The sequence below is a fragment of the Notolepis coatsorum genome (genome assembly GCF_963971535.1).
Source record: "Notolepis coatsorum genome assembly, chromosome: 7".
In the NCBI taxonomy this organism is placed as follows: domain Eukaryota; kingdom Metazoa; phylum Chordata; class Actinopteri; order Aulopiformes; family Paralepididae; genus Notolepis; species Notolepis coatsorum.
This window is the reverse complement of record NC_140171.1, coordinates 134658936-134673025: the sequence shown is the minus strand read 5'-3', so window position 1 is coordinate 134673025 and position 14090 is coordinate 134658936. Positions and strand designations below refer to the sequence as shown.

Genomic DNA, 14090 nt, shown 5'->3' with positions numbered 1-14090 from the left:
TTTATTTTTATTCATAATATTATTTAAATTATTCTTGATGAGGATCATGGGCATTGCTCTTTACAAAAAGATGTATAATAATAATAATAATAATAATAAATAAAAACAATTAATTAAATAAAAAAGCCTTTCCAAAAAAGGGCACTTTGGTCATCAAGGGGCACATGGGCAAGTGCTTGGGCACCCAAAGCCCCCCCCCCCCCCCCCCTCTGCACGGGCCTGGTTGCTGGAATATGGTTCTGGGTTCACATCGGTGTGGCACAAAAAGAACGCTGCTTCAGCCAGTAGCAATCCTCCCCCATCATGTTGGAAGTGATAATAAACCATTTTTTCATGGCAGTTCCTTCAATCCAGTTCTTCGTTTTAAAAACAAATGGTGGCTTATTGGCACCTGCAGCCTCAGCTGGTTATAATATCAAGCCCTGATTTGTGTTGCTAAAAGGGAACCAATGTGTGATGTTTTTCAGAGGATGAAGGACCAGACCCTCCAGAGCAGTTCACTGCTATCAGACTGTCAGACTCAAGGTGGGTAACCCTGGAGAGAACCAAGGCAAGGGACCTGTCATATTCACTTCCTGTTCTTCATGAAAAGATTAAAGGATCCTCTTCTGCAATTTATGTACAATTTATGTTCTTGCCTGCATAGAGGAAATGCTACTGCCATATTTGAATGTAACTTTCAGTTTCAGTGGAGACCCGTGGTGTCGTATGGTTATATGTTTTCTCAAGAGGCTTTTTTTTCGCTGGGAGAAAGAGGCTTACTGTGTGCCATAGAAGAATTTTTTTGATCTACTTTTTTTTTTTTTTGATCTACCAATTTCGTATTGTCCAATTCTACCCTCCCCTGTCTCGAACGTTGTTAGACCATGCCTCCCACTGGTCGGCTGCAATGTGGACCAAGCCTTGCATCACGTGTCCCCTCCGGTACACGAGGAGCCAGCTGTCGCATCTCTTCACCTGTACAGCACGATCTCTCAGCGGCGAGGAGTAACGCGTGGGAGGCTCACGCTGCCCCCGTTGCTTCCTGATTCTGCTGTACAGGCGCACCAACCGACCTGTAGGAGTCGCTGTCCACAACGTCCGATCCCCACCCACCGGCTTTCCCACCCCCTAATACTGCCAATTGTATTAGTATGAACGACCAGCCAAGCCGGAAGCAACGCCGAGAGCTGGGCTCTAACCCAGCATCTCCTGCGTTAGTGGCGAGCGCCTTGCCCACTGCGCCACTTAGCCGCCCTGTGCCATAGAAGATTGTTGCTGATTGTCAATGTGGTGATTAAGGCTGAGACAATATGCCATTTGGAAGAATCGATAAATCGGGACAAAATTATATATATTTTTTTTTTAATTATAATAATAATAATAGTTTACACATGTAAAATATATATATTTTCTTAACACATTCGGGGCCATTCAATTTCCCCATCTAGCTATAGCACGGCCAGGTTTTTATTACATAGTTTCACTGTGCGTCACGTTGTTTGTAGAGCTAAATCTATATTTTATATTATAGCTATGGATACAATATATGACAGTAACTATCTTCCGTTCAAGATGCAAAAAAGAATAATTTTTTTTCATGAATACGTTCACGCGTTATTCCGTGGTGAATATGAGTATAATTTCGGAATGATCCGGGCTAATTCCTGGGAGGCTGGCTATAGGGCGCAACGTGAATTCTACTAAAACCATTGGCGTTTCGTCCCTGGACACGCTATTATTTTCAAATCAAATGCATATGATAGGTATTATGTTTCATCATGAATGCATGAAAGGGGGGGGGGGGGGGGTCGTTTCTGATTAATTGATTGCCAATAACGGCATTCGTTATTACCACAACACACGCCGATCAGGGGGATGGGTATGAAAACCATGCACGATCAAGCTGAAATTGACGTCAGATTGTCCTTACCTGTGGTCGGTGGTATTCCAAAAACAATATTCCAATTATTTGATCGCCATCTGGTCCATCCTATGCGCCCATCTGGTCCACGACATAACCCACCACAACATATGGATCGGGGTTCCCGAAAACGATTCAATGCGATCGAGTGAAGCCCTAGGTTTCCCATTACTAGAAAAGAGCGCCCGGAGCGGTTTAAAGGTAGCACCCGGTCTGGAACCGGGTTTACTGCACTCTCTATACTGCCTAGTAGCAGGATCTGGCCGGTACTGCGCCAGTATGTCCCAGTATGCCTTTTAACACATTAATTGCCAATAACGAGTATACTCGTTATTGGCCGCCATGCGTTGAGTGCCAACAACGTGTAAACTCGTTTTTATGATCGTTATTTCGTTTATTCGCTATTGGCATTCATAATTCATCCAGGAAGCCTCCGGGAGCCAGCTGGACCCTGTCTGATATTGCAACGCCTCAATACCGCCGCCTGGTGGATTTCGGGCGAGTTACACTCCACTCTAAACCGGAAGTGACGCTCTGTGCATCGGGGAAAAAGCTCCGCCAGAGATATCTTGTAACGTGGATCAATATACACACCTCGAGTGCATGGGATTCTTTAGAGACGCAAGAATCAATATGCTTTTGGCGTTTATTGCGTCATACAAACGGAAAATGGATTTAGCAGATCAACATCAAATAATTGGAAGAAAAAAATCTCCAGACGCATCGGCCAGAGGTAAGAGGACTCTAACGTTATTTCCAGCTCGATTGTCTATTTATTTCATTGCAATCTATCCAATCGACATATGGTGTCTTACTAAAGAAAGCCGTTACTGACAATCAAGGAATCATAAACGACCCCCCCCCTTTCCTTCACGCATGATGGAGCATAATGTATAGCGATCATATGCATTTGACATTTTTAATATAGCGCGTATAGGGACGAAACGCCAATCGATAATGTATAATACGCGTCGGGGCCTATAGCGCGCATTCTAGAAATGATTGCTATACAGTCTAAAAACATACTTATATTCTCGACGGTACTAACACGACAATGTATGAATGGAAAAATATAACGTTCCCACATCCGGAACGATAGATGCCCGATGTTGAATGGGCCATAGTAATGTCGATATAGCTATAATATTTAAAAAGTTATAGTCCTGCAAAGAAGGTGAGCCACTCCATAGGGTTACAGCACTGGTAGAGAGTGGTAAAGATGGGCATACTGCATGGCACCCAATGTGTTAACGGCAACATACAGGTCCCTGACATTGAATAGGATATTCAAATTGAAAAAAAGGGAAAACGATCCAAAAGCGCATTTATACGTTTTTGGCCGTTAACCACTGGCGCCCAATAACGTATATATACGTGAATGGCCCCGAAAGTGTTAATACGTTTAAAATACTTTTTTCTTAAAGTTAGTTTGTGTGTGTGTGTCACATGCACTCACTGTAGTTTTTGCAATGCTGTAGTTGGCCCACGACACACACACGAACTAACGTTAAATAATTTTTTTTTTTTTTAAAGAAAACTATTTAAATATATATAAATGTTTGTACACATGCATTTTTTTTGTACAAGTGACGCCACTTATCGATTTCACACAGTTATCGAGAAATCTATAAGTGGTCTGAGCTTTAGTGCTGATGACGGTTCTTTACATTTCTCATTTTGAGACTCTGCAAAGCTAAATCTACCTACTGCAGGCTATAATTGTCCCCACCTTTTGCAGGATAGCCTTGAAGTCTGGATATGGGAAGTACTTGGGCATCACCTCTGACGGTGTGGTGGTCGGGCGCTCTGAGGCCATCGGCTCCAGGGAACAGTGGGAACCAGTTTTCCAAGAAGTGAGTATCATTTTATTTTTATATTCTGTTTTTATAATTTCTTATTATTTTCTATTTTATCTCTATATGGGATGTTTTGGGCCCTCACGAGTTTGGTGGTTTGCGGTCTCGGGCTGGTGGGTCCCTGGTTCGGGGTTATGTCTTTATTGTAATTATTATTGTTGAAGTACTGTCCTGTGATGTCTTGTGTATTATTATTATTACTACTGTATTGTGTTGTGTTTTGTTACATGTGAAAATGGAAAAAGAATGAAAATATAAATTTGATCACAAAAAAAAGAAGTGAGTTTGGTCAAATGTCAGTGTTACTGAATAAGTAGAACATGGCTAAATGCCAATTGACTGGGATCACCTCTTTGACCATATTCACACGGTGGCCATTTTGCTCTTATGTCATGCTCTGGTTGGGTTCCTTTCCACCCTGTTCCCACCTTGGGTCCATGGCTTAAGAGCAAAATGGCCGCCGTGTGAATATGGTCAATGAGGTGATCCCAGTCAATTGGAATTTAGCCATGTTCTACTTATTCAATAACACTGACATTTGGCAATTGGCCAAACTCACTTCTTTTAGTTAGGGATAGAATAGGGAAATTTGACACTACAAATCTCTCACATTAAACATTTAGAGTAGACAGAACAAAGTCACAAATAAGAATAACAAAACAAATGGCCTAAGAATAGAATAAAATATACAGAAGTCTACCGTAAGTGTAATATTGCACAGTGTTGTTTAAAAGTAAAAAGTCCAGGAAGATGGTCACTCTGTGCTCAGTGATGCAGTGAGGCACAGTGATGCATTGTAAAGTCTGATGGCTGTCAGAATGAAGGACTTGCCGTTCAGTGCTACATTTAGGGAGTGTGAGCCTAGCACTGAACATGCTCCTCCCGTCAGCCAAGTCTGTGTATAGTGGGTGGGAGGGGTTTTCCCTGATGGCCTGGACTGGAGCTTAGCAAGGCTCCTCCTCTCTGCCACCCTCGCTAGGGAGTCCAGCTCCACCCCAACCACACTACTGGCCTTCCTGACCAGCTTATCCAGCCTGTTTGCGTCCCCTGCTCTCAGTCCGCTGCCCCAGCAGGTCACAGCGTACAAGAAGGCGCCCGCCACAGTGCATGTGAGCGGATCGGAGCGTGAGCGGCGCGGGGCGCGGAACGGCCGGTTTTGACGTGAGCGAGGAGTGGGTTTTAAAATGAGTCGGCGCGACGTCCGGAGCGAGAGTTCTCCTCCGCTCCAATCCACTCCAGGCCGCTCACAGTGGTTTAACACTGATGTAATATATACATGCAGTACAATGCCAAAGCAACAGATGGCGATGTACAAACATGAAGGCCATTTTCAACCAATGAGAAGGGTGAACCTGTGATAGCCTGTTCAGGCTTTGTCACTGTAGAGACGCCCACACTCACTCCAGTTAGAAAAAGTATCGACGCCATTGTTGTTGACGTTAGCTTACATGCTAACGTTAATGGCAGCGACCATAGCATTGTGGCTCGGCTAGCCTATCATCGCTTAATAGAGCTAGTGAATGGATAAACAACGTTATTTAACATTGCAGAATGGCTACAATTACAATGCGGCTCAATACAAACAATTGTTAAGGGGCCCAGGGGGTGTAGACTGTTGTAGTTTGAGCTAATTTACACCATGCTCCAAAAAAAAAAAAAAAAAAAAAAAACTGCCGAGCGATCTGGAGTGGGGAGCGCTCGATTCAAGGTGAGCGAGCGGAGAGCGACTTGGGGGCGGGGTCAACATGAGCGATTAGCGGAGCGGACCAAGCTTTAAAGAGCGGATTTCTCGGCCGCGCCGATCCGCTCACGTGGCCTGGCCCGCCACCACCGACTCATAGAACATCCTCAACATCCTTGTACAGACATTGAAGGATCTCAGCCTTCTGAGGAAGTAGAGTCGGCTCTGGCCCTTCTTGTAGAGTGCCTCTGTGTGTTTTGAGCATAGTACCAACACTGCAAGGGTTAGTGGTTTGATTCCCACCAGGGCCAGCCATGCTTAACCCTTTCACTGCCACAAGATAGAAGGTTAACCCTTTACTATCACACAACCGACGGTCGAGGGTTAACCTGCTGTTGTGTGGCAGTTAAAGGGTTAAACTAAATAATGCCCTCATCACGATACTGTCAGGCTCTTGGTAGAAAGGCGTCCGCAAAAACAGCTGTTATGTTGCATGTTTGTGGAAAATATGACTAGTATAGTGCCTTTAAAAACCACATGTTACAGTGGGATAGTGACACCCCCCACCCTCAGTTTAACACATTAGAAACATTTCTTTCACTACCTGCCTTAACACTTTCTTCGCCAGGCTTATGTACATCATTATACCCCTCTCTGCCAGCTCTATTTGTCTATGGAGAAGTTCCCCTTTTTTGCAGGGCTATAACTTTTTAAATTGTATTGCTAAATTGACATTACTATGGCCCATTCAACGTCAATTATCTATCGTTCAGGACGTAGGAACGTTATACTTTTTCATATTCATACTAAAATACGGTCTAAAGTATAAATATGTTTTTATCGTTTTCTGCAGCTTTCTCCAGAACGTGATTTATAGCCCTAAATGCATTATATTTAAAATACAGTTTGATAGTGATCTGTGCAAGATAAAAAATTTGAAATGGACGTGCTTCTAGAAGTTACTACTTATCATCTGATGTTGACCGGATGGGGGGGGGGGGTCGTTTATAATTCCGTGGCCAACGTTAGATGATTCATCTAGTGTGGGTGATATGATCATTAGAGCAGTTTATATCGAACACGTTAAAAAAAGAAAAACGCTGAAACTCACCGTAGCTTCCTCGTATCGTTGGCCGATGAGCGTGGAGCAAAAATATTCCTATTATGGGATGTTGAAATATGCGATATCTCCAGGTTGTATAATAGTATATACATCCAAATCATGTTGTTTATCGAGTTATTGGTAACGGATTGCTATCCATTGTGTCTAGCTCGAGTCCTGGGACTATTAGCAAGTGATCGGACCGAATTGGAATGAGCACCAGCTTCCGTTTCCGGTTTGGGCGATCCGCCGATCGGCCACCAGTTGGCGCTCTTGAACCGTTGGAGAGTTGAGAGGGGATCAACAGTAGATCTCAAGTCTCGAGGGGAGAAATATGATTGCGATCACAGATTTTTGAAATATTGATCTCAATGACGTGTTACGGCGTCATTGGCAGAATTAGCATGGCGGGGAATGACTAGTTTAGGCGTCCTTGGCAGAGAAAGTGTTAATGTTCTGTTGATCCTACAAACGCTAAATATGTCTGACACGGTCTTGAGACACGTACGAAACAAGATTAGATTGCATATAGTGCCTCTTTTTATACCAACAGAAAATTCTACCTTTTTGCATCCTGATTCAGTTCCTCCTCATTTCTCTCTTCCTTTACCGCTTCAGGACAAACTGGCTCTCATGGCTGCAAATAGCTGCTTCCTCTCCTACAGTGAGACTGGGGACATTGAGGCCAAGAGCAAGACAGCAGGGGATGGCGAGTTTGTGAAGGTGATGTGTAAATTGTGTTCATCCACAAGGTTGCACCTTAATGCCCTCATCACTGTGGGGACATGACATTTGAGATGGAGGGAAGAACAGAATGGCTCCTCAGTTCAGTTCAGTTGTTTTTTATTTCGGGCTTTGGACACATAACAACGGTCATTCCATAAATCACCAAAGTTTTACCAGCTGCTATTGCAGCATTGTCCAATTGTCCGAAAAGGGCTAGGGAGAAGCACTAGGCTTGTCGGGCCCTACCCCTGAAGACTTACGTTTAATTTTTTTTTCTTTCATTTACATACATACATAGTAGATACATATAGTACACATTTCAGTGCACACATAGTACACATTACAGTATACCTGCAGTATATAATAGTATATAATAGTATATAGTACATAATAGTGTATACAGCACATATATGATGTGATGTGAGATATATAGTACATGATATATACAATACAATATAGTACCATAATATAATGGTACATACTGCAAATATAGTTCAATATAATATACAAATTAATTATAATATGATTATATAATGTGATATGATATAGCGCACAATACAGTATCATATGTATTTATTATTATTTTTAATTTTTTAATATGCCATTAAAGCTCTTCTTCCCTTCTGTACCTATCAAAAAATAGATTTTTTTTTAGTCTAGATTTGAATTGATTTATGTTTTCACAATATTTTAGTTCATCCTGTAGCCCATTCCACAGGGTGGCTCCGTAAGAGGAGATACACATTATTTTCAGGTTGGTTTTCATCACAGGTTTTTTGAAGTTCAATGGTCCTCTGAGGTTTTATCCCCCCTCTTTATCCAGAAATTTGCTTCTTACATTTACCGGTAATTGATTATTTCTTGCTTTGTACATAACTTGCAGAGTTTTAAAGTTTACCATATCAATGAACTTCAAAATGTATGATTGTAGAAACAGTGTGTGTGTGTGGTCCTGATATCCTGCATTGTTTATTACTCTTATTGCTCTTTTTTGTAGGATAGTCAATGTATTTATGGTTGTTTTGTATGCGTTACCCCATACCTCTGTGCAGTAATGCAGGTAAGGCAAGATCATTGCACAGTACAGAGTGTGCAATGAGTTGGGATTGAGTACATGTCTCACCTTACTAATAATTGAGATGCTCTTTGCCATCTTAGCCCTCACATATTCTATATGGGGTTTCCAGCAGAGTTTATGGTCTAAAATCACTCTCAGGAATTTATTTTCATATACTCTTTCTATTCTATTATCTATTATCAACTGAATGTCTGTTTTTATCTGGCGGTTTCCAAACAACATACATTTTGTTTTATTTAGATTTAAAGATAATTTATTTATATCAAACCAGAGTTTGTATTTACGTATTCATTTCTATTGTTAAGACCGTCATAAGCTGGTGGATGTCTTCCCCTGTACAGAACATGTTAGTGTCATCAGCAAATAGTACACACTTCAATACATTTGACACCGAGCACAAATCATTAATATATAAATTAAACAGTTTGGGTCCCAGAACCGAGCCTTGAGGGACTCCACACATTATTTTCATACATCTAGATTTGCAATCTCCAAGTTTTACAATTTGTTCTCTGTTTTTTATGTAGCTTTCAAGCCAATCTGACACAACCCCTCTGAAGCCATATTTAACCATTTTCCTTATAAGGATTTTGTGATCAATTGTGTCAAAGGCCTTCTTTAAGTCTACAAAGACTCCAACTGTGTACAACTTTGTATCTATGTTTGTTATTATTTCTTCAGTTAATTCAATCAATGCCATTGAGGGCGATCTGTTGGCTCTAAACCCATATTGGTTCTCATCAGTTAGTAAGTTATTAATTATTTTCTATAAAGTGATCCAACCTGTCCACAAATAATTTCTCCAGTACTTTTGAGAACTGTGAGAGCACGGAAATTGGCTGTAGTTTGTGAAGTGTTGTTTATTGCCTGCTTTGTAGACTGGGATGACCTTTGCCTTTTTCATTTTATTTGGGAATACACCATTCCTGAATGACAAATTGCATATGAAGGTAAATGGTTTTACTATGGTATCCATTGTTTTTTTTAACAAGTGACATGCTTAGGTCATTACAGTCAGTAGATGTTTTTTTTTTTTTTGCATTTGCATTTGCATTTGCTAACAGTTTCCATAACTTCCTGTTCCTCCACAGCTCTCAAGAACATAGAGTTTGGGTTACAGAAACCCCACTCATCGGCTGGCACATTTTCCTCTGTATCTGCTGTTATAATTTCATTTGCCAGCGTGGGTCCTATATTAACTAAGAAGTCATTGAAACCATTAGCTATTTCATTTAGATTGGTTATTGTTTTGCCGTTGTCAGTGAAGCATTGCGGGTAATCTGTGGACAATGATCCTTTTTTTATAATTATGTTAAAAATTCTCCATAATCCCTTTATATTCTTTTTATGGTTTTCTAATAAGTTATTATAATAATCTTTTTACTAGCTCTAATCATGTGAATTAATTTGTTTTTATATCTTTTATATTTACTTTCAGTATCTATAGTTCTATGTCTTAGGTATTCCTTGTATAGTGTTCTTTTTGTTACAGGCATTTTTTTATTTATGCGTAATCCACGGTTTCTTTGTCTCAGTTTTCTTTTCTTTACATCTCTGAATAGGGCAGTTTGTCATATTATATAGTTCCCCAAATATACTAATAAATCTATTATTTAGTATCCTCTTCATTGTATATGTTCCAGTTTTGAGCCAACAGATCCTGCCTTTAGGATGCAGTGGTCTCCTCTGTTATTAGTCGTTTGTATCTAGGTATAGCTGCTCCTCTGATCTCATACCAGGGGGGCAGGGTTCGCACAAGGACCTAAAGTGCAAAAAAAAAAAGAAAAGAAAAATCAAGGCCTGGAATTACTTGAAAATAGCCAATTTCCTAACGAGGTGCTTAACAAGTCCTTAATTCAAATCAACCATTCGCATTGAAAGTTTTGTTCATCCATGATAAAATGTTTCTGTTTTTATTTAAAGTGTTAACTAATTGTCGGAAATAGTTTTTTTTAAGCCATACATATTGGCTCAGATTTTTCTTTCTGTAAAGAAAACTGCATTTAAAAGTCAATTGTATCCTTTTAAATGCCCTTTTAAAATGAAAAGTAATGCTTAGGAAACTACTTAAACGTCATTGAATTTCATTTAGCAATGTCTGTGGGAACCGTTTCCCTCTGTCAGTATCTTAATCTCTCTTTTTTCTCTCGGTTGAACAGATCCGGGCATGTGCAGAAAGGGATGTGAAAAAAAAAGACGGCATTATTGATGAGGACAGGGGCAACGTGAAGAACTGTGAGGTCAATTATGTGTGAGTAACTCCTACTGTATCAATCACCTGTCTTGATAATTATAGTGCTGGTGTAATATGCAACCAAGCCTACCAAGAACAACTACCGTAACCTGTCGCATACAAAGGTCTATAAATGTACCTGAACCGGATTGTTGTGAAGCCAACCCGTTCAGTGAGTGCATTTAGCACAGGTCCCGATAGGAGGAAATAATAAAGCGTTTTCAAAAGTAAATTATATTTATTAAACAATGGGGAATGAAACCCACAAACACAATTTGGCACAAGGGAAGGGAGAACAAAACGGGCATATACACTATGAAGAACAAACAAGGTAAATGATAACCCTAAACAATTACCCCACCTAATGGGGAAAACAAGGGGAAACACTAAAACAACACAAGTGGCCTAGTGTCACTGGACACAACCAAACGCCACATGGTTGGCAATCTGGGAACCACCCAGCAATAACACAAAACACAAGGCTAGTACAAATACCCAGGAGTGCCACAAGACACACTCAACCTAATTCATAAATAGGCCGACAAATGACAACGTGTCTAGTGTATTCGAGAATATTCCAATAAATGCTGTTTATGGGGGAATCATAAAATTTTCCGGAAATTTTCGAGACAACAATAGCTTTTTTCGAAATGCTATAAAAAGGATATGAACCGATAAAAAAAAGAAAGAAAAATCTGTTTCGACAATGTTGACTGCAAACAAGTCATTGATAAGCGACGGGCAGATTAGACACATAGCCATAATTTAAAACATAGATTACCGTATGCGTTTTTAACGCTAACATTGAAGTGGATGATGGCATTCAAGGGGGTAAAAAGGTAAACAAGGCCGGCACTGATAGTGTTAACACTTTGGTTGCCTTGGGTTAAATTAATGATATACCATAGATTGCCAGCGCTATTTGTCTATGGAGAAAGTCCCCTTCTTTGCAGGGCTATAACTTTTTAAATTCTATTGCTACATTGCCATTATTAGGGCCCATTCAAAGTCCTATATGTATTGTTCATTGTGTAGCAACGTTAAACTTTTTCATTCACATATTCATAGTAAAGTATGGTCTAATGTATAAGTATGTTTTCATCTCTTTCTGCAGCTTTCTCCAGAACGTGATATATAGCCCCAAATGCATTATATTGATGATGAAATACAGTTTGATGGCAATCAGCGCGATATAAAAAATTCCAACTAGACGTACTTCTAGAAGTTACTACACGTCATCTGATGTTGACCGGATGGGCGAGGGGGCGTTTATAATTCCGTGGGCAGCGTTATACCAATCATCTAATGTGGGTCAAATGTTGATAATAGCAGTTAGTATCTAAGACGGTAACGTTACACGCTAAAACTCACCCCAGTCTCCGCGCGCCGTTGGGCGATCATCGTCGAGTAGAAATTTTATCATTATGGGATATATTTTTACCCGGTCCATCTCCAGCTTGTATAATGGTATATACGTCCAAATCATGTTGTTTATCGAGTTATTGCCAATCGATCACCATGTAGCGTGACGAGCCAGAGTCCCATGAACCATAGCGAGCGCCCGGAAGTACTACGGTCGTCATGACAACCTCTATTCAAGATCCTGTGTGGCGATTGCGCCGATCGGCCACCAGATGGCGCTCCTGAACCGCCAGAGAGCTCAGTGGGTCCTGCTGGTGGATCTCAGGCCAGCGGAGGGGGAATATGAATCCGATCGCAGATTTTTGAAATATTGATATAAGGACGCTGTACAGCGTCCCCCGGCAACTTTAGCATGGCCAGCAAAGACGTCTAAAGACGTGTCCCGGCAGTCAAAGTGTTAATGTATTGCGTAATTTCAATGTGTAAATAAGGATCAAAATAAAAGCACACATTGTTGAACTTGATCATGCATATTTATTAGAACATTTTATTACAGCACTATGTTATCAATACACATTTATAAAACGAGGCATATTTAGCCAAAATATGTTGCCAGAACATAAAAAAGAAATATTTTAATATTTTTCTTTTTTTACTTGCCAATGCGACCCCACTTTGGGTCGCGACCCGTAGTTTGAAAATCTTTCCCATCTTTTTGTAAATACCTTATAGACCACAGGATCAATGAGTCTACACCAGGCATTGTTGGATTCTTCTATTACCCCCGTTGTCCAGCATGGCCTTTCCAATTCTCCCTGAACCACTTTTTTTTTGTGCTCGGATGACCTATAGGGTCGTGACCGCACCCTCACACCCAGGTGAGTTATCGCCTGGCGCTGTATAAGGCTGTCCCCGAAGCCTGTTTTTGGGATTCGAACTTCGTCAGGGTTTTTCGAACGGCCGTTCGAACCCTCGTTTTTTTTTTGTATTTTATTTTTTTATTATTTTTTAAACAAACACATAAACAAACATGACAACACAAGATAAGATATACAAGCATTAGTTGTCAGTGCACATCCAATGAAATCACATTTTAGTTAATTGTCTTATATAGGATATACCCCTAATACCTGTTATCTAAAAACCTACACACATATGCTCCAGCTCGTACCCCCCCCTTCCGGACCCCCCATTGGATAATCCATCCATTTTCCCTCGCTCCTAACCAGACATTACCATTATATGCTAGCTTTTATTTTCTCCACCACTTCTAACCACAATGTCATTTTGGATTCATTGAGACCCAAAATTCTTGCTGTAGATATTTCTTGATAGATCACATCGAGATATGTAATAATCCAGACCTTTCGGCACATTTCTTCCGGTTGGAACCATCGTGATGCTATCAGCTTTTTAGCCACTGTGATACCCGATAAAACCAATCTCTTTAGCTGTGGATGTACTGCACACTCAAAAACATCATTCAGCAGTAGTACAGAGGGGTGTACAGGTATATTCCAATTTAAGAGGTTTGATAGTTGCTGGGTCACCTCTTTCCAGAATATCTTTACTGGTGGGCAGTCCCAGTACATGTGCATAAATGTCCCCTCGTCCCCATTTGTACATAAGGAGCATTTGGAGTCTTGTATAAGACCCATTTTTTTCAGTCTTATAGGAGTCAAGTATGTCCTGTGAATATAGTTAAGATTGATTTGTTGATGGTCCGGGTTCCTCGAACCCTCGTTTTAATAATAAAAAGATTATTATAAAATTATTTTATATTTACTTTTTTTTTAAATAAATATCCTCAAACTAAATCCTCAATTTGAATAAAGTGATTAATCTGATTAAATGAGTTTCTTTTTAATTTATTAAATCAACTTTCCAGCCCCAGACTCAGCCCAGGGAGAAGCCCCAGCCCAACTAAATCAATTAAATCAACTTTCTTTAATGAATATAACTCATCGGTTTTGTTTAATACTATAATATTAGTGTAGCCTAATCTAGTTTATCTGCAACTGTGAAGAAAACCCCATTGGTTTAAACAGAATGAATCGAAATAATAATTTTTTTTATAAATAAAAGATTTTACTGTTCATTTAGAATTCGAATGCCAATGTAACGAACGAAGATTCGAACGTTTGGGCTC

The 14090-nt window shown here is 40.2% G+C and overlaps 1 protein-coding gene across 1 annotated transcript in view; it reads left to right on the top strand.

Annotated features, from left to right (window-relative positions):
* frg1 (FSHD region gene 1) overlaps positions 1-14090 on the top strand; it is a 51797-nt gene that overhangs the window by 14147 nt on the left and 23560 nt on the right. The window contains exons 4-7 of the mRNA XM_084317998.1: positions 468-525; positions 3642-3756; positions 7161-7265; positions 10506-10597. Of these exons, the coding sequence (XP_084174124.1) occupies positions 468-525; positions 3642-3756; positions 7161-7265; positions 10506-10597 (370 nt within the window). The remainder of the gene's footprint in view (positions 1-467; positions 526-3641; positions 3757-7160; positions 7266-10505; positions 10598-14090) is intronic.